The 21,056-nt window shown below is 34.8% G+C and overlaps 1 protein-coding gene across 1 annotated transcript; it reads left to right on the top strand.

The window, feature by feature from the left end:
- The first annotated feature begins 3,204 nt into the window (after nucleotides 1-3,204).
- Nucleotides 3,205-20,711, top strand: LOC141400724 (proton-coupled amino acid transporter-like protein acs). Its single transcript, XM_073980170.1, has 8 exons — nucleotides 3,205-3,287; nucleotides 3,349-3,683; nucleotides 3,761-3,947; nucleotides 4,015-4,450; nucleotides 4,522-4,711; nucleotides 4,779-4,954; nucleotides 7,030-7,185; nucleotides 18,878-20,711. The coding sequence occupies exons 2-8, from the start codon at nucleotides 3,514-3,516 to the stop codon at nucleotides 18,967-18,969; spliced, it is 1,407 nt and encodes a 468-aa protein (XP_073836271.1). The 5' UTR covers nucleotides 3,205-3,287; nucleotides 3,349-3,513; the 3' UTR covers nucleotides 18,970-20,711.
- Nucleotides 20,712-21,056: the final 345 nt, after the last annotated feature.

Raw genomic sequence — 21,056 nt, 5'->3', positions numbered from 1 at the left:
TTGTATACATACAAGCCTTCACCCGAGCACAAATAAATACCCAGCTAACATTTTTTTCCGAATTCGTTTCGAATTCGGACAGAATTTCTGAAAAAATATGCGATTCTGATGCCGAATTCGTAGCGATTTCGGTACGAAAGTTGTATGGACGTGGTCACCGAATTCGGAAAGAATTTTCTAAGGAAATTCTTAAAAAATATTAGAGTTTCGCAACGAATTCCGTCCGTATTCGGAAGTAAATTCTTGGAAAATTCTGGAAAATTCGATGAAAAATTTAGATTTTCTTAAGAATTCGGAAAGAAATTCTGGAAAAATTCGGAGAAAAGTATATGCGAATTTTATGACCGAATTCGGAAAGAAATTCTGGAAAATTCGGAGAAAAGTATATGCGAATTTTATGACCAGTCATTTTGTTCTTCGACATCAAACGAAAAAAAAATTCCCTTAGAAAATCCATTAGAAATCGGAACGAATTCGGAATGACGATTCTTAAGTTTCTTTAGAAAATGTGCAGATATTCTTAAAATAAACTTATAGAAAATAGTTCAAATATCTAGGAAAATATTAGAGAAATCGGCCACAATTCTAAAAAATATTCAGAAAATATTAGAAAAAAAATCTGATATCAGAGCCCTCGGAAAAAATTGTTAGCTGGGTATACAAGCAAAATGCCACACAAACGCACCATCCCTCCATGCCGTAAAAATTCCATCACCATGCTTTGAAATATACATAACAACGACACTCACATCTCAAGAAAAAAAAAAAACACAGCACATTGTTGTAGCGCTCTCTTTATGCCCTAAAAAAGTTGTTTCTCTCGCTCTCAAGAGCAAACGTTGAAAACCAGGGGTGCCAACTTGGTGGTTTTCCCGCTACATGTGGTGATTTTTGACGTACAAAAACCACTGTTTAAGCAGGAATGTCAACTGTTTTAAGGTAAAAATCGCTACAGACCTATGGTGCGTATGTGGCTGTAGCGATTTTTACCTCCGAACAGTTGGCATCCCTGTTGAAAACCATTTTAACTACAGAAATTTATTAATAATCATAATCAAATTTCAATAATTTGTTTGAAATCGTTTATTGATCGCTTTCTAGTAACATTTTCTTGTTTGATAAACATTTTCCCTTTATATTCGTAATATTTTATCGCCATTCGACAAAAATATGGTGATAAAGGTTTTAATCAAAATTTCTGTGTATCTCAATCTGTCAAATGATTTTCTCATCGCTTAACCATGGATGACTGGCTGTGATAAGCAACTGTATTTAAAACCTGATGTTGCGTGTTGTTTTCCTTTAAATGAATTAGTTCATTAGCCCTCCGGTTAGTGAAACTGTTGAAACTGAGGTATAGGGTATTGTAACTCGCGAATTGTTGTAATATACCATAACTTTTGAACGCATTTAGGTAAAATAAACTGTTCACCGATGGATTTCTTAAAATTATAATTTGAGCGGAAGCTGTGGTCATATTTAGAGATGGACAGTGGGTAAATACCCAATGGGTAAATACCCGGTAAATTGGGTAAATAACCATTTGTGGGTATTTACTATATTGAATCGCCAATAAAACATCTTACACCCTATTTCTGGGTTTAGGTTGTGAAATCGTTTCAAAATGGATGCTTTTATAAAACTTTAAACACGTGTTGGGTAAATAATCTTTAACTGCCGAACCACTTGACGTAGCCTGACGAAATTTGGCTCAAATCTTACTTATATCAAGAGAATATCTGGTATTGAAAATTGGGTCTCTGGGTTCATGTTTTAATATAGCCCCCATATAACCGTACCTCCCGATTTAAGGTATTTTTCATCTATTAGCTACATTTTACAACCAAATTGGTTATAATTTGGCACAGTGAGACTTCAATATGTAGAAAATATCCTTGCAAAAATTTGTCAACGTAGGTCCACGTTTTCTTGTAGCCCCCATATAAGGGTACCCCGATTTCGAGTATTTACCCAAAAGTGGGTAAAAACTCTTTAACTGTCGAACCACTTGACGTAGGCTGACAAAATTTGGCTCTAAACTTTCTTATATGTATCAATAGTATTAAAGGTATTGGTATAGCCCCCATATAGCCGTACCTCCCGATTTAAGGTATTTTTCAACATTTGGGTAAATACCCAAGTATTTACCCACTTGTTTAAAGTATTGTAAAACTGTCCATTTTGAAACGATTTCACAACCTATACCCAAGAATTGGGTGTAAGATGTTGTATTGGCGATTCAATATAGTAAATACCCATATAAATACCCACAAATGTGGGTATTTGCCCGCCGTGTGGGTATTTACCGGGTAAATACCATCTCTAGTCATATTAATGTAAAAAAATACGAAAAAATCGTTGAAGGAAACGAGTTTTAAGTCAAATTTCTGAAAACCCCACAAAAAACTATAACTGAATTTCCCACCATTTTCAAAATAAATATTGAACAAAACAAAAAAACATTATATTTTTGAATATTATGAGAAATGCAATTATAGTTTTTTGTGGAGGTTTTAGCCATTTGTTAACCGATTTAAAAAAATAAGAACTTGTTCGAAAGATATATTTCACCCCTTTGAACGGAAGAAGGATCAATAGAAATCCGTTGTGAAAAAAGAGGATTTGTCTACTGTATTTTGGATTCTCAATGGGAAAAATACCTCCACGTAGAAAATACACAATATAGGTTCATATTTCGATATATAGCCAACATGAAGGTACATTCAGATTTTACGTATTTTGAATATTATTTCGGATTCTGAATAGTTAGAAAACATCGATGCCTCAAGAAAGTGATATTCCTCTGTTACCACATTCCATTTCTTCTAGTAATAAGCCTTGACGTTGCGAAAGAACATAATACTTTCTATTTTACTTCAATACAACTCGTGGTGGAGGATATAAAAACTTTGATCCGGCCGAACATAACGCCCATCTTACTTGTTTTAAATTATCGCAGTCTACAAGGAACAATGTTCAATTTGAAATAAAGAAGAAAAAACTATTTCATACGAACAAGCCCCATTCTCTTTTTAGCTCAATGATATGGGACCTAATGTTATTACCGAGTCTGGGAAATGCATGTGGCTAATTAGCATTATGCTTAGGTATTTAGTCACTGCAGAAACAATGTACGTTTTCTTGTCAACTACCCGATGCCAAATATTCACTTTCACTTTATATTATTCGCAAAACACTGTACAATAAGATCAATGAATATCTATGCGATGCGGTAGTTGGTTGTCTTGTTGGTGTCTTCTTTGATTTTATTTATAATTACAGTTCATGTAAAATGCAAAAAGAATATTTGAAAAAATATGTTAATTATTTGTATTTCGTACATTATAGCGCTCATCCGTCGTCGTTTGGGTGCTCTTTGTTTGTGTGTCCTCATTTCTTTTGGGGATAAAGCAGAAAAAAACATTGCGATCAACAAAACCCAAGAGTGTTGACGTGCTTCGTTATATTCAAGGCGATCGGCAGTAGTCTGGTCAAGGTGTTACGTTCGATAGAATGACTAAAAATGGACATACTAATGCGGCATATGTTCCAGATGTGTCGGAAAAACCATCCAAGAAATATTCGCTGGAGTTGGCGGAGAAGAGTGATAAATATGTTGTGAAATCAAATAGTATCGACGAATATGATCCATTTCAACATCGGCAAGTGGAACATCCCACCACGTAAGTTTTTTTTCTGACAAAAGTTTTTTTTTTTTTTTGGGAAAACAAAAATTAATTTCAATTATTACTTTTTTCAGGAATTCAGAGACATTGTTCCATTTTTTAAAAGGTTCACTAGGAACCGGCATTTTGGCCATGCCTAATGCCTTCAAAAATTCTGGCTATATTTTGGGCAGCATTGGTACACTTTTAATTGGTGCCATCTGCACCTATAGCATACATCAACTGGTAAAGGCCGAATATGAATTGTGCAAGCGAAGAAAAGTATGTAAGATTGACAATTGTAGCAGAACAATGACTTGACACCTTTAATTTTTATATTAATCCACAGATCCCCAGTATGAGCTATCCCAAAGTTGCCGCAGAGGCCATGAATGAAGGTCCAGCCGCATTCCGTAAATGTGCGCCCTACATTGGTAATTTAGTGAATACATTTCTGCTTATCTATCAATTGGGTACATGTTGTGTTTATGTGGTATTCATGGCATCGAATATTAAATCGGTGGCAGATTATTATCTGGAAACGCCACTGGATGTACGCCTGTGCATGTTGATCATTTTGTTGCCATTGATTTTAATCAATTACGTACGAAATTTAAAATATTTAGCACCATTTTCCACACTGGCCAATGCCATAACAATGGTTTCTTTCGGCATAATCTGTTATTATATCTTTCGTGAACCAATTAGTACCGAAGATAAAGAAGCCTTTGCTCCGGTCAGTGGATTTCCATTATTTTTTGGAACAGTACTATTCGCTTTAGAGGGTTTGTAATTAATTCAACTAATTCAAAATTCAAGAAAATGTAATTAAGCGGATTTCCATACTCCTCCACAGCTATTGGCGTTATTCTTCCCCTTGAGAATGAAATGAAGACACCCAAGACATTTGGTGGTTCCTGTGGTGTTTTAAATATTTCCATGATTCTAATTGTATTCCTCTATTTTTCTATGGGTCTCTTCGGTTATCTTAATTATGGTGATGAGATTGAAGGTTCCATTACGCTTAATTTACCCGACAATGAAATGTAAGTAAACTAAATGTAAATAAAAAATTACAAATAAAAATAATATTGTTATTATATTCTCCCACAGCTTATCACAATGCGTCAAAGGTATGCTGGCATTTGCCATTTTCATAACCCATGGTTTGGCATGTTATGTGGCCATCGATATTACCTGGAAAGATTATGTCGCCCGTAAATTGGGACCCCAACGTTCCCAACTCTTCTGGGAATATGTTGTTCGAACTCTATTTGTTTTAGTAACGTGTAAGTATTTCTTTGATTTGATTTTGAATGATTTGAAGTTGGATTTTTATACCCTACACCACACAGTGGTAAGGGGTATTATGTCTTTGTGCATTTGTATGTAACATACAAAAGGAAACGAAATAGACTCATATGCATGTCCGTCCGTCTGTCTGTCTGTCCATGTATTTTTGTTCCCAACGTACAGGTCGCATTTTTGTCCGATTCAGCTGAAAATTGGGGACTACAACTTTTTTAGCCATAGGAAGAACGCTATTGCTTTTGGTGAAAATCGGTTCAGATTTGGATATAGCTCCAATATATATTTTCGCCCGATTTCACGTATTTACTGCACCAAACACGCTATATACGTCCAATTTTGATGAAATTTTGAATGTGTGACTGAATTCGGTCTACAAATAAGTGAGCTAAATTATATAGAAATCGGGTCAGATTTGGATATAGCTCCCATATATATGTTCGCCCGATTTCACGTATGTGCTGCACCAATCACGCTATATAAGTCCGATTTCGATGAAATTTGGAATGTGTGACTGAATTCAGTCTAGAAATAAATGTGCCAAATTATATCGAAATCGGTTCAGATTTGGATATAGCACCCATATATATTTTCGGCCGATTTCGCGTATTTACTGCTCCAAACACGCTATATAAGTCCGATTTCAATGATATTTGGAATGTGTGACTGAATTCGGTCTGGAAATAAATGTGCCAAATTATATCAAAATCGGTTTAGATCTGGATTTATATTTTACATATTCACAGTGCACGGTGCTCTTGAAACAATTTTAAATGGAAGGTGCTTACACCTCGGAAATTTTTACGGATTCTGAAACTACAATGTATATAGATGAGAACAATCAAGAAACAAAAAAATCGCCGGAGCGCTTTTTAAATAAATCGCGATTTAAGTTGACATTTTTAGGGGTTGTTTAGGTTTTCGCGATTTTGCTTAGAAACCACATTTCCTATCAAAATGGGACTAAAACAAATGTTGTAGATATGAAAATTCTCTACAAGAGTGACCTTTATGATATTCTCGTCGGTTTTACCGTTTTTGCGATATAGAAGTTCAAATTGGGACAATTCAAATTCAATTCAATTCTGTATCGCCCCCTTATAAAACAATGTCATGTTGGGTGCGCCTTAACTAACTTTTGATGAAAACCGCTTACACAGGGAAAGTTTTTGTGAATTCTGAATCAGCAGTGTTCATAGATGAGAAAAATCCAAAAACAAGAAAAAATCGCTGTAGGGATTTTTAAATAAATCGCGGTCAAAATTCACATTTTTAGGTGCTTTTTAGGTTTTTACGATTTTGCTTGAAACCCGCAAGTTCAATCGAAATGGAGCTAAAGAAAATGTTGTAGCTGTCAAAATTCTCTAGAGGATTGACGTTTATCATTTGTTTCCAGCTTGTACCATTTTTGAGATAAGGAAGCTCAGTTTACATTTTTAGTTTTTTTTTTGTTAGGGTTTCGCGAATTTGCTTGAATACGGTAAGTCGTATCGACATGTGCCCTGAGAAAATCTTAAAGCTGTGAAAATTCTCTACAAGACTGGCTTAAGTAACTTATCCTTAGTTGTAACATTTTTTTAGATATATAAGTTTAAGTTGCGAATTTGCAGTCATGACATTGTTTTATAAGGGGGCGATACAGAATTGAATTGAATTTGAATTGTCCCAATTTGAACTTCTATATCGCAAAAACGGTAAAACCGACGAGAATATCATAAAGGTCACTCTTGTAGAGAATTTTCATATCTACAACATTTGTTTTAGTCCCATTTTGATAGGAAATGTGGTTTCTAAGCAAAATCGCGCAAAAACCTAAACAACCCCTAAAAATGTCAACTTAAATCGCGATTTATTTAAAAAGCGCTCCGGCGATTTTTTTTGTTTTTTGATTGTTCTCATCTATGAACATTGTAGTTTCAGAATCCGCAAAAACTTCCGAGGTGTAAGCACCTTCCATTTAAAATTGTTTCAAGAGCACCGTGAGTGGTGTAGGGTATCTATAGTCGGCCCCGCCCGACTTTGATCCTTTCCTTACTGGTTTTTATTTGATTTTCAGTTTTATTGGCCGTAGCCATACCCAATCTGGAGCTTTTTATTTCTCTATTTGGTGCTTTGTGTTTGTCTGCCTTGGGCTTGGCCTTCCCGGCTCTTATACAAATCTCTACACATTGGTACAATACCCATGGAAAGGCTAAAGTTTGGTTGATTCTCAGTAAGTATGACTAACGTATATTATCATTATACCCTCCCCCATAGTATGGAGGGTATATTAAGTTTGTTTTCCAGTTTGTAACACATCGAACTAATAATTTGCGTCCATATAATTTATATAGTATATATATTCTCGTACAGAACAAGTAAAAAAGTATCAGTCGGCTTTGCCGACAGAGATATACCCTCAGCCTGTGTATATTGAAACATTTTTTTTCGCAAAAAAATCGCATGTATTTAGGGAGTTTTAAAAATTTTGGGCGTTTGAACTGACAAAAATGTTAATTAGGATTAAAGATCAAAAGTTTTGCGGAGGAGATACTAAAAATAAATAATAATAAAAATACTCCAGCCACTACATATGGTACCATAGGGGTTTTTTACAACTTCAGGGATGTTTGCTCAAGAAGTATGGACTTGCCCCTGAAAAAACATTTACCATCGCAATTGAGGCAGCGAATGCAAGTTGCTTCAACAAAAATCAAAGTGATTCGAAAGCAGGTCTTAAAGTGAACATGTATCCGAAATTTTGTGTGGGAGGTACCGGATGGAGTGGACAAATATAGTCCATATTTGAACCTGATCTATATCTGGTAGATATATTAGGATGTGTAAGGTATGGTCCAATTCGGCCACTCTCTTCAAAAGTTATCGTACGCACAATTTTTCCTAACATTTTTGAACTTTTGTGGGGGAGGTACCTGAAGGAGTGCACCGATATGGCTTATCTTCGAACTAAAACTATGTTTGGACAAAATATTACTAAGGCCAAACTTTGGACCGAATATGCAGACCTGTTCGAGAGTTATTTTGCCCTCCAACCTCCTCACACGGTGTCATAGGGGTTTTTTTGCAACTTTCAGGCTATTTTCTCAGGAAGCATGGACTTGCCCCTGATGAAACTTATACCGTCGTATGGAGGGCAGTGAATACAAGTTGCTAAAGCAAAAATCAAAGCGATTCGAGAGATGGTCCTAAACTGAACTTTTCCAAATTTTTGTGTGGGAGGTACCCGACGGAGTGGACCGATTGAGTCCATATTAAAACCTGATCTAAGTCTGGTACACGCTCCACGATGGGCAAAGTATGGACCAAATCGGTTACTCCCTTCAAGAGTTATCGTGCGCACAAATTTTCCGAACATTTTCGAACTTTTGTGGGGGAGGTACCGGAAGGAGTGGACCGATATAGCTCATCTTCGAACTTAAACTAAGTTTGGGCAAAATATTACGAAAGCCAAAATTTGAACCGAATCGGTTCATCCGTTCGAGAGTTATCGTGCGCTCCAGCCAGCCAGACAGACAGACAGACGGACGGACATTGCTCAATCGACTCCAAATTGTCTGAAACACATTTCGTCCAAACATACTTGGGGTCTAAAACCATTATTTCGATGAGGCACATTTTGCCCGTATGAAAGTGTATATACCCTTCACAGCCTAAAGGCTGAGGGTATAATAAAATTTAAAGCGATCTAGCCATATTCGTCTGTTGTAATAACTCTTGCGTCCGCAATAACACTGTGCAAAGAATTTGTGCTGAAGATTTTTTGAAAGTACAGACCCAAACGAGAAAAAATCCTAGTTGGATTTTGTTGTGTCAGATCCAGCTTGGATTTTATGGCCCCACCTAAACATGGTTAAATATTCGCCTTTTTAAGCAAATCTGGGTTATATCTCTGAAACCTATGTGAATCTTCATCTGACCTCTGAAGCAAATTTGTAGATAAGGACAAGAGTAACATATTTGGCGAAATAATTAACTTTAAAAACTACATTTATTGCCTCAAATTTTATAAAATATTCAACATTTCCATAATTTGTATACATTTGTCATCATATCTCCAAAACCGTTAATTTTCTCTTAATGGTTTCTTTTGGAAAAATATTCGCTGGAATGTAATACACAACTCTTCGGAACATGCCATTGTTGTAAAATGCTTCTATCACGTTGTTTTGAGTATATTTTTCAACGGCGATTTATTAAATATGTCAATAATGTTGTGGTATCCGAAACACGTGTTCTAAAAGATATAATGCAAAATACCGCTGAAACAACATGAAGTAAGCATTTTAGAGTTTTAGAATGTTTTGAAGAATTGCTGAGAACTTTATTTTGAAGATTTTTGCAAAGGGTTACTTGGTTCAACTCTTAATAGTTTAGCTGATATTGACCAGAATTAGAGAAATTATATAAAATGTTCCCTATTTGATCGATTTTGATGCCTTAGGTGGAGTTTTTCTTATGTGGTCTGTTTAAAAGATAAGTTGTATCAGGATAGGGCTACAATATTGCCTAAGATAGCAATGCCAATACTCAGTCGTTTCCGAGATAAAGACCCGATAAATGCAAAAAAACTTAAGTTTTAGCCCGGTTTATATGAGGCCATAAAATCCGAGCTGGATATGACAGGACAAAACCCTACTAGGATTTTGTAGTCTCAATATGTACTTTCTAAAAATGCATGCTAGAAGTTGTTTGCATTTTCAGTGTCTTTTTCGTTAGGCAGGTCAAGTTCAAAGATGGTCTATATAAGTCCAGGGCTAACGGTCGCCCCGATTTTCGACATTTGAGGATTTTAGCTACAATTTTTAACCGAATTAGCTGAAATTTGACATTTGAAGTTCTCCACTAAAATTGTCAAGATAGATCCACGTTTTGGTGTAGCCCCCACATAACGTTTGTGCCCGATTTAAGGTTTTTTGAGGATTTTAGTCACATTTTCCGGTCAAATTGGTTTCAATTTGGAACTTGGGGTTTCTAGAGGTCAAACAACTTTTGCACCAAAAATGTTGGAGATAGGTTTTGTTATAGGTCCCATATAACGGGACCTCCCGATTTAAAGCATTTTGAGGCTTCTAACCACGCACAGTGTCACGACCGTGGCCAAAAATGGTAAAAACTAAATACTTCGTTTAACAAATGTATTGATGGGGAGTGATAGAAAACATATTAATTAAGAAGAATCTGAATTTTGGTACTGATACGTGAAATAGTTTTTTCTATATGAGGATTTAAATCCGACAATTTTAGTTAATACGTATTTTTGTGTTTTTTTTTTCTAAAGTTAATAAATTATATTATGCGTTAATATTTAAAATTTAAAAGTAACGGTCGCTGCAAAAATGGTTCCTAAATTCTCTTGGGATGTAATAAAGTTGGCTACACTTTTGTTTGCATGTAAATATTAATCATATGGTGTTTACACTTACCCAAACATGTATTACTAACTTTATTAATTTTCTGAAGCAAATTTTAAATTGAGTGGAGTGGGGAAAAATGGTATAAAAGTGTATATCGATATTTTTTGCTGTATGAGTAGTAAAAAGTGAGTACTTCAAATATATAAAGGTCCCAGCTGCAGAGGTTTGCAGACAAATGTGTCATTTTTCTTTTTCAGCGACCACCTCACTGAGAGGATACCCCCTTTTTTAACAAATCGTTTTGCGGTGTTGGCTATAGCGCGAAAACGAATGAGCCATCCTATATTTTTGTGGGCTTATTAAGTACCTAATAATCTTCCTTTAAAACGAGAGAATTTTAAAAATATCAATTTTTAAAAAAATTGTGAACAGCGAAAATCAAAATTCGATTTTTTACAAAAAATTGACCGTTTTTTGACCACTAATCGGTCAAAAAAATTTTTTAAAGGAAATTTCTCATATATAAAGACAAGAGTTTGATATATTCAATATGCTCACAAACAATATGAAGACTAAACACCAAATTTCAGTCATATCGGGTGGATATTGAGGCCACAACACTCAAAATACCGAAAATGAGTAGGCACGGTTCTATGGGGGCTATAGGAAGACGAGGACCTAAACCGACATATTTTTGGTGGAAGGTTATAAGTCCCCCAACGGCTAAAACCTCCAAAATACCGAAAATCGGGAGGTACCGTCCTATGGGGGCTATATGAAGGCGTGGACCTATGCAGACAAATTTCAAGGTGAAGGTATAATGCCCCCTACGAAGACTAAATACCAAATTTCAGCAATTTCTGTGTAATAATGAGGCTAAAATCTTCAAAATACCGATAATCGGGAGGTACCGTTGTATGGGGGCTATATAAAAACGTGGTCCTAAGCCCACAATTCTCTGTTGGAATTTTTGGTACCTCTGCCGAAGACTAACCCCAAAATTTGAATACTTTCGGTTGGTTTCGGTTGGTACCGAAAATCGGGAGGTACGGTTCTATAGGAGCTATATCAAAACGTGGACCGACCAACCCAATTTTTTGTCCTGAAGATTGTAAGTCAATAATAGGTACGTGTACCAAAATTTATGCACCTACGACAACTCCTTCTAGTTTTGGCCACAGTTAAAATGAACTCGCGACATTGTGCGACGTTTTCTGACCAACTTAGCTGATTAATTTCTCCACTAAAAATTACCAAGATAGGTCCAAGTTTTGGTATAAAGGTACCTTCCGATTAAGGTATTTTGGGAATTTTAGCTACAATGTTTGATCGAACTAGCTGTAATTTAACATTTTAGATTTACAGTGGTCCCGAAACAAAACCGCCAAAAATCGTCCACATAATTCGACGTTTTGGAATAGCCCCCATATAACGGTACCTTCCGATTTAAGGTATTTTGGGGATTTTAGCTAAATTTTTAACCGACCCAACCGTTAATATCGGTTCATGTTTTGGTATAGCCCCTATAGAATGAAATTTCTAAATTGTCGGTATTTTGTGGCTATATGCTACACTTTTTAACCGAACTATCTGTAATTTGTCATTTTAAGTTCCCAGAGGTCCTCCACCAAAAATCATCAACATAGGTTCATGTTTTGGTATATACCCCATATAAAGGTACCAACAGATTAAGCATTTCTATACCCTCAGCATTTATGCTAACGAGTGTACATATCACTTTCATATAGTCAAAATGTGTCTAATCGAAATAATGGTTTTAGACCCCAAGTATGTTTGAACGAAATGTGTTTCCGACAATTTGGAGTCGATTTAGCAATGTCCGTCCGTCTGTCTGTATGGCTGGCTGGTGCGCACGATAACACTCGAACGGATCAACCGATTCGGCCAAAATTTGGCTTTCGCAATAGTTTGTCCAAACTTAGTTTAAGTTCGAAGATGAGTTATATCTATCCACTCTTTCCGGTACCTCCCCCACAAAAGTTCGAAAATGTTCGGAAAATTTGTGCGTACGATAACTCTTGAAGGGAGTAACAGATTTGATCCATACTTTGCACAATGTGAAGTTTCTACCAGACATAGATGAGGTTCCAATATGGACTCAATCGGTCCAATCCTTCGGGTATCTCCCACACAAAATTTCGGAAAATTTAGGTTTTGGACCAGGTCTCAAATCGCTTTGATTTTTTTGTAACAACTTGTACTCAATGCCCCCCATACGACGCACATTGGTTCAGAATCTTTGTTTCCTGGTAAAAATTCTGAAACTTTTGAACGGATAGAGATATTTTCATAATTCTTTTTATACCCTCAGAATTTATGCTAACGAGGGTATATACACTTTCATACGGGTAAAATGTGCCTCATCGAAATAATGGTTTTAGACCCCAATTATGTTTGAACGAAATGTGTTTCCGACAATTTGGAGTCGATTTAGCAATGTCCGTCTGTCTGTCTGGCTGGCTGGTGCCCACGATAACACCCGAACGGATTAACCGATTTGGTCCAAAATTTGGCTTTCGCAATATTTTGTCCAAACTTAGTTTAAGTTCGAAGATGGGTTATATCGGTCAACTCCTTCGGGTACCTCCCCCACAAAAGTTCGAAAATGTTCTGAAAATTTGTGCGCACGATAACTCTTGAAGGGAGTAACAGATTTGATCCATACTTTGCACAATGTGAAGTTTCTACCAGACATGGATGAGGTGCCAATATGGTTTCAATCGGTCTACTCCTTCGGGTACCTCCCACACAAAATTTCGGATAAGTCCAGTTTAGGACCTGTTCTCGAATCGCTTTGATTTTTGTTGTAGCAACTTGTATACGCCTCCCCCGATACGACGGTACAAGTTTCTTCCTGAGAAAATAGTTTGAAAGTTACACAAAAACCCTGTGTCTATTGTTTGGAGCGCAAGATAACTCTCGAACAGATCTGCCGATTCTGTCCAAAATTTGGTCATCCTAATATTTTGTTCAAACTTTATTTAAGTTCGATGATAAGGTCAAGTACCTCCCCCACAAAAGTTCAAAAATGTTCGGAAAAATTGAGCGCACGATAACTCTTGAGAAAGAAAAGAAAATAGCCTGAAAGTTGCAAAAAAATCCCACATGACACCGTGTCTATTTGTTTGAAGCGCAAGATAACTCTTGAAGGGACTGACCGATTTGGTCCATACTTTACGCATCCTAATATGTCTACCAGATATAGATCAAGTTTTGAATATGGACTATATTTGTCCACTTCTTCGGGTACCTCCCACATAAAAATTCGAATAAGTTCACTTTAAGACCTGCTCCCCAATCACTTTGATTTTTGTTGAAACAACTTGCATTCGCTGCCTCAATTACGACGGTAAAAGTTTTTTCAGGGTACCTATGGTACCATATGTAGTTGCTGAAAAGCACGATAACTTGGCCTTCGTCATATTTTGTCCAAACTTAGTCTCAGTTCGATGATGGACAACAACTTCCGGTACTTCCCTCCAATAATTAAAAAATATCACTCAATTGGTCCAAACTTGGGATCTCCTAATATTTTGCAGTTTAGGGTATTTTCGAAGATCCTTTGGTCCGTTGCTGTTCGTTGTGGTCCTGTTTACAGCCATATTTTGTTTTCCGTGGCCAAGTCCATGCTTCCTGGCATACTGGTCCAAAAGTTATATGATGACCCACTGAAATGACTAGTGGGCGCGATATCTATCAAAAAGGTATGACTCTCAAATTAAGATCCACTTCCATACTGGACTATTCCCTGGACCATTCCTTTAAGAAACCCCTCCGCAACACTTGTGAACTTTAATCCTAATCTACATTTTCGTCGAAAAGTTCAAATGTCCAAAGAGGGAAACAAATTTTTGAAGAGTCCCAAAATATGTACATCGATCTGTCCGTAGATGAAAGTTACAATTTATGTAGGCTGAAGGTATACCTCTGTTGGCAAAGGCCACTGATACTTTTGTACTTGTTAAAAAGCAACTTAATTTTAATTACCTCCACCTTAAAAAAACTTATTTTTTTAAATTTAAAACAGCAACCCATGAAATTAGTGTCCTTTTATCGTTCCCAGAAATGCAATATGGCTAATTTTATTAATGGTATGGAAAACGTCTTGAATGCTCATGCTCGAAATCCCATAATATTACTTGGCGATTCCAATATTGATTTGTTGAGAAATGACAATTTCATAGATTTAGAAACATTGTTTCAGAATTATGGTTGTCAAAACAACCACAGTTTAATAACTAGACCTGGAAGTGGAACATGCATTGATCATGTATTTAGTAACATCTATGTTGATTTGTTTGTGGACTCAGTGGAATGTGAGCTTTCTGATCATAATTTACTTTCTTGCAAATTTAGATCCAGAAGCGTTGGTACTGGTAATGTAGAAACTTTAAGAAGGTATTGTGATTATCAGAAAGCAAAGGAAATCCTTCGAAATATATTGCCCAATAACGTTGATAGTTCAGATGTGTCTATTTTGACTGAAAGGTTGATAACGTGTATAGATACTGCAATAAAAGAATCTACAACGGAAGAAAAGACTACAGCACAACTACAAGTGAAAATATCTCCTTGGATAAATAAAAATCTTGAGAAACTAATTGTACTGAAAAAACGCTTATTAAAAAAACGACGTAAGTCAAAAAATAGAACTGATGTACTTGATGACACATTAAAACGTATCAGTCGAATAATAAAGATATCAACCAGTGTATGTAGGGAGAACTACTACGAAGATAGTTTAAGGAAAATAGGAAATAATCCAAAAAAAATGCTGGGAATTCATCAATAAATCCCTAGGAAAATCCACTAAAGTTGATATTGAATTGAATGATGCACAAGGAAATAATGTCAATAATGATACTGATAAAGCCAATATATTCAATACGTATTTCTTAACAATTGCATCTGAATTAAGGTCACAAATTCAAACATACAGTATCGGCCAAAACTAAAGCACCCCCTCAGTAAATTTTTTTGAAATGATAATTTTTTTATGAAAACTAAATTATAAATTTATTTTTTATTTTTCTTTTTATTTAATTATATCTTAATAATTGAAAAATACAAAAATAATGAGATCAGAATTTAATAAACAAAAGTTAAAATTCAAAAAACATTTTAGGTCGCAAATATAAGCGGACAAAACTAAAGCACCCCCCCATTTGAGGTACAGCAAAAACTATTGAAATCAACATTTCGTTGCTTATCCATCCAGACTAGGATGACACAATCACATCTTTTAGGCATAAATTATTAATTATTGCAGGCGAAATAATCGGTTTTCGGAAAATTTAGCTTAAATCCTCAAAATACTGAAAATCGGAAGCTACCGCTACATGGAGGCTATACCCAAACGTGGACCCAGGTCCACGATTTTTGGTGGATATGTTTTGTGACCACTAAGAACCCTATGTAGCAAATTACAGCTAAATTAGTAGGAAAATGTGGCTTAAATATCCGAAATACCGAAGATCGGAAGGTACCGATATAAGGGGGCTATACCAAAACATTAGCCGATATTGTTCATATTCATCCAAAGATGATGCTACAGCATCCACTAGTCAAATACAATACGCTAACGTTTAAAAATTAGCAAAAGAACGAATTGCAGAAGAACGATAGACGCCGGCTTATTCAGTCGACGACCAGCAACAAAAAAAAAACCTTTCATATCGACTAAAAATGAAGGAGCCAGACTGGCATTCGCCAAGACCCATTTGAACTGTTTTCCGATGAATCTATGTTTAATTTAAAGTATTCAGATGGTAAAAGGCTTGGGCCAAATGGGAAACCGTTAAATCCTAAATATTGCGAAGACGCTGTAAAACATGGAGGTGGAAGGTTTTTTGCTGGTCGTCGACTGAATAAGCCGACGTCTACCGTTCTTTTGCAATTCGTTCTTTTGCTAATTTTTAAACCTAAGGGATTTAGTATTTGACCAGAGAATGCTGTAGCATCATTTTTGGATAAATATGAACAATATCGGGTAATGTTTTGGTATAGCCCCCTTATAGCGGTACCTTCCGATCTTCGGTATTTCGGATATTTAAGACAAATTTTCCTCCTAAATTAGCTGTAATTTGGTACTTAAGGTTCTTAGTGGTCACAAAACCTATCCACCAAAAATCGTGGACCTGGGTCCACGTTTGGGTATAGCCTCCATATAACGGTACCTTCCGATTTTCAGTATTTTGAGGATTTAAGCTAAATTTTCCGAAAACAGATTATTTCGCCTGCAATAATTAATAATTTAGTATCGTTTATGCCTAAAAGATGTGATTGTGTCATCCAGAATAGAGAATAAGCAACGAAATATTGATTTCAGTAGTTTTTGCTGTACCTCAAATGGGGGGTGCTTTAGTTTTGTCCGCTTATATTTGCGACCCAAAATGTTTTTTGAATTTTAACTTTAGTTTATTAAATTCTGATCCCCTTATTTTTGTATTTTTCAATTATAAAGATATAAATAAATAAGAAGAAAAATAAAAAATAAATTTATAATTTAGTTTTCATAAAAAAATTATCATTTCAAAAAAAAATACTGAGGGGGTGCTTTAGTTTTGGCCGATACTGTATACAACTGATACAGTTAATTCTTTGCAAACATTACCTATGGTACGTTCTCGATTTGCCATAGATGATATAAGTTTACAAGATGTTTTGACAGTTATATCGCAAATGGAGAGTTCAAAAAGTCCAGGATATGACAATATATCGCCGAAATTTGTAAAAAACTGTGCACAAGAATTGTCAACAGTACTAGTTAGTGTTTTTAATGCGATGAATTTGTCATCCATTTATCCTAAAGCTCTAAAAATACACAAAGTCATACCAATCTTAAAGGAACCGAATGCGAAATCAGTTGATAAATATAGACCAGTTGCCATATTGTCGTCAATTGACAAAATTATTGAAAAAATTTTATTTGATAAACTGCAAAAGTATCTAGAAAGCAATAATTTGATTTATAAGTTTCAGTTTGGATTCAGAAAAGGTTGCGGAACAGTGGATGCACTTATAAATTTAACAAATACGATTTGTAGTGGGTTGGATAGTGGGTTTAGTGGCGTAGGGGCAATATTTTTTGATCTAACGAAAGCTTTTGATCTTGTTGATCATGACATATTGACAGAAAAAATGAGATATTATGGGATCCAAGGTAAGGAAGTCATGTTGTTTAAAAGCTACTTATCTAACAGGAAGCAATATGTGCAAATTAATGATGCGAAGAGTTATATGGGTTCAATTAACTTTGGAGTCCCACAGGGCAGTGGTTTAGGCCCTTTACTGTTTTTTTAATTTACGTGAATGACTTGCAAAATCTTTGTTTGTTTGGGAAACTCATAATGTTTGCTGACGACATATGTCTGTTATATCCGTATAATAGTGAAGTTGAGTTGAGAGTTCGTATGGAACGAGATGCCGCTTTAGTACTTGAGTTTGCACGACTAAATCGTTTAGTATTAAATCCTAATAAAACGCAACTTGTGAGATTTAGACCCCAAACATTTAGATCAAATATAGACCCCTTTTGGATACATGTAGATGGAAGAGTTATTAGTGAAGTAAATTCCATTAAATATTTAGGAATGCAGCTTCAAACTAATTTATCTTGGGATATGCATATCGATAACTTAAAAAGGAAAATAGCTCCAGCAGTTGGAATTTTATACAAACTGCAGCATAAATTGAATCAATCAGCAATACTTATGATATTTAATTCATTAATTCAGTCACATTTGAATTATTTGGCTATTATTTATGCTTACAATAAATCAAATAAGTCTCTAAAATCATTGCAACGTATGCAAAACAAAGCATTAAAGATAATTTACAAATTGCCACTGAGATATTCTACCGTTTCATTGTTTAAAGATGTTGCGTTAAGTATATTACCAATACATGGTTTACATATTTATCAAATGCTAACTTATGTTTTTAAAACTATTAATAAAATTGGTCATCAGTCTATAATACTAGAGCAAAACCAGAACCGTTTTCACACTCGAAATCAAAGTAATTTGAGAGTAGCATTGTGTAAATATGAGAAAACAAAACAAAGAATTGACTATATGGGAACTAGGAAATTTAATGAATTGCCTGAAAATATAAAATCCGCACAAAATGTTTCAAATTTTAAATCAGTTAGTAAAAGATACTTATGCAATACGATGGAAACACTTTTGATGTAAATTTTTGTATATAGTGTTTTTATTATAATTACTATTCTTATTTTTCTCATTAATTATCTTTTTTCTTTTATTTTGAAATGTAAATAATTTTATTGAAATTAATTGTATGATGCTTAGATATTTGCCAACTGCCTCTACAATGCCACATGGGCGCTGAGGCTTTACGTATATTCATTGTATAAATATAAATTACGAATAAATAAAGGAAAAAAAAAATGTGAGATTAGGCTGAATTACTTGACAAATGATAAGTAATACACATCTCACAAAACAATTCTTTCTTATTCATTTCTTTGTTAAAAAAAATATTTAATATATTTTTATATCTTTACAGGCAACTCTATATTGATAATTGTTGGTGTATTAGGTTTAGTAATTGGAACATATACAGCACTGGCTGAAATTATAGCAACATTTATGGAGTAATTAAAAAATCGAATCATTTTGTCCCAGCACACAAATAAACGAACAATTGCATGTTAACAACAACAACAGCATTGTCCCACAACATCCCATACGGGACAAGGGAGACTTCTCTCATATCACCCCGATTCATATTGAGCTCTATGATATGGGACCTACTGTTTATCGCCGAGTCCGAACGGCGTGTCTTAAGAAACCACTTGTGGAGAAGTTTTTCAAGGCTGAAATATTCAGGAAATGTCGCCAACATTACTGAGGGATATTTTGCCACCGTTGAAACGTGTTTGATGTTGCTTGGCAGGGGAATCGAATCCCCGACCTTCTGCGTGCAAGGCGTGCGTGCATACCATTGTACCACGGTGGCACCGTTAGTAATCACCATGTTAAGTACTCACCAAAAAATTGTATAAGCGAAAAATAAACAACTACATATAATTAAAATGTACATTCCACTAACAATCAAAAGCTATTAAGGTATTTAATTAAATAGATCTTAAGTTATTATGTACTGCGAAATATACAGTAGAACGTTGGACTAAGTCTATGTCATTTGTTAAATTTTTTTGGTTATAATTTATAAAAAAAAACAACAAACTAAACAAAATTTCGATACGAATTTGTGATATTTATAGTGTTATGTATCTAGTAAAATTATAATATTGTTAATTAATAATGAACATCACAAGATCGGTAATTCGATACCCATTAACATAGTATGCCACAATAATTTGAAAGGTGAGCCGAAGTATATATGTATGTATGTGTATGTACATATATATTTTTAATAACAATTGGCTGACTCAACATGCTATATACAAATAATGTTTTAGACAAATGAGTCCTTCGTTGACCTGGCAGTATCATGACACTTTAGATAAAAAGGTAAATATTTGTGATATAAAAAAATACCTGTCAAATCTAGCACATGTTAAGTCACACCTGTTGTTATTGCAAAGCTTTCAAATTATGAATTTAAAACATAATAATAGCAATAATAGTGTCAATGTATACCTAATTACAGTTCCAATTTAATGATAATGTCTCACAGTATAATACATATTACAAAAAACAAGTGTTGAGTCCACATTATAAACATGTCATTAGCCTTAAGATATCTATATATATATAAAATTCTCCTGTCACGGTGTTCGGCTTTGAACTCCTCCGAAACGGTTGGACCGAATTTGATGAAATTTTGTATGTGGAGTTTGTAGGTCTGAGAATAGGTTTTTAACTACTTTTTGTAGTGGCCAGTGGAGTGACCAGGGTACCTCCCACACAAACTTTTTAACAAAACGTGAAATCGAAGATATTTTTCAACCTATTGTTTAAAAATTGTTTGCAATGCTATGGTAATTATTGTCCTGACCCTGAATGGTCATCGCGGAAGTGAAATATTGCGGTCCACAATTTTTTTTTTTTCAAAAATGTATAATTGCAGATAATATCCTTAATGTTAGTTCGCGTGTCTTTAAAAGCGCTATAAACACTGGCTTCAATAAGTTAGACATTGCGGTCAACTTCACAATTTTCACAATACAATTCCGATAATTTGAAATGGCACTTGACCAAAAATTCAAAACAATCGATTGGGAAATCAGCTAAAGCTGTTTCGACCAAAACGTGAAATTTCAGATATTATTATTGGTAAACATGACATTGGTAATTGTGGTCTACATCATTAGTTGGTGTGTTGGTAGTTGAAATCCGTTGTAGAAAAATGTTGTAGTTGTAAATGTTTATACCGGGACCTCAAAAACGGGCCAGCAACGCGGACAGGGTCAGCTAGTATTATATATTTATAACAAAATTGTTTGATTGTCATTTCTGTTTATTTATATATGTACATGTATTAAGTATTAAATAAATTATTATTGTAAAATTAAAACTATGTTTTTGTATTTTTCATATATTTCTCATATTTATATAAGTAAAAAAATAATCCATGACCACTGAGAACGCCGAATTGCAGCTAAATCAGCGAAAAATATAGCTAATATCTTCCTATTTCGATAAGACTTGCTGTTTCCAAGAAAAATCCTGAAAACCTACAATAAACCAAAAAATGTGAACTTTGACCGTGATTTATT

Source organism: Musca autumnalis, unplaced genomic scaffold (genome assembly GCF_047663935.1).
Source record: "Musca autumnalis isolate F117 unplaced genomic scaffold, ASM4766393v1 scaffold_4, whole genome shotgun sequence".
Lineage (NCBI taxonomy): Eukaryota > Metazoa > Arthropoda > Insecta > Diptera > Muscidae > Musca > Musca autumnalis.
This window is presented reverse-complemented; position numbering and strand designations above follow the sequence as displayed.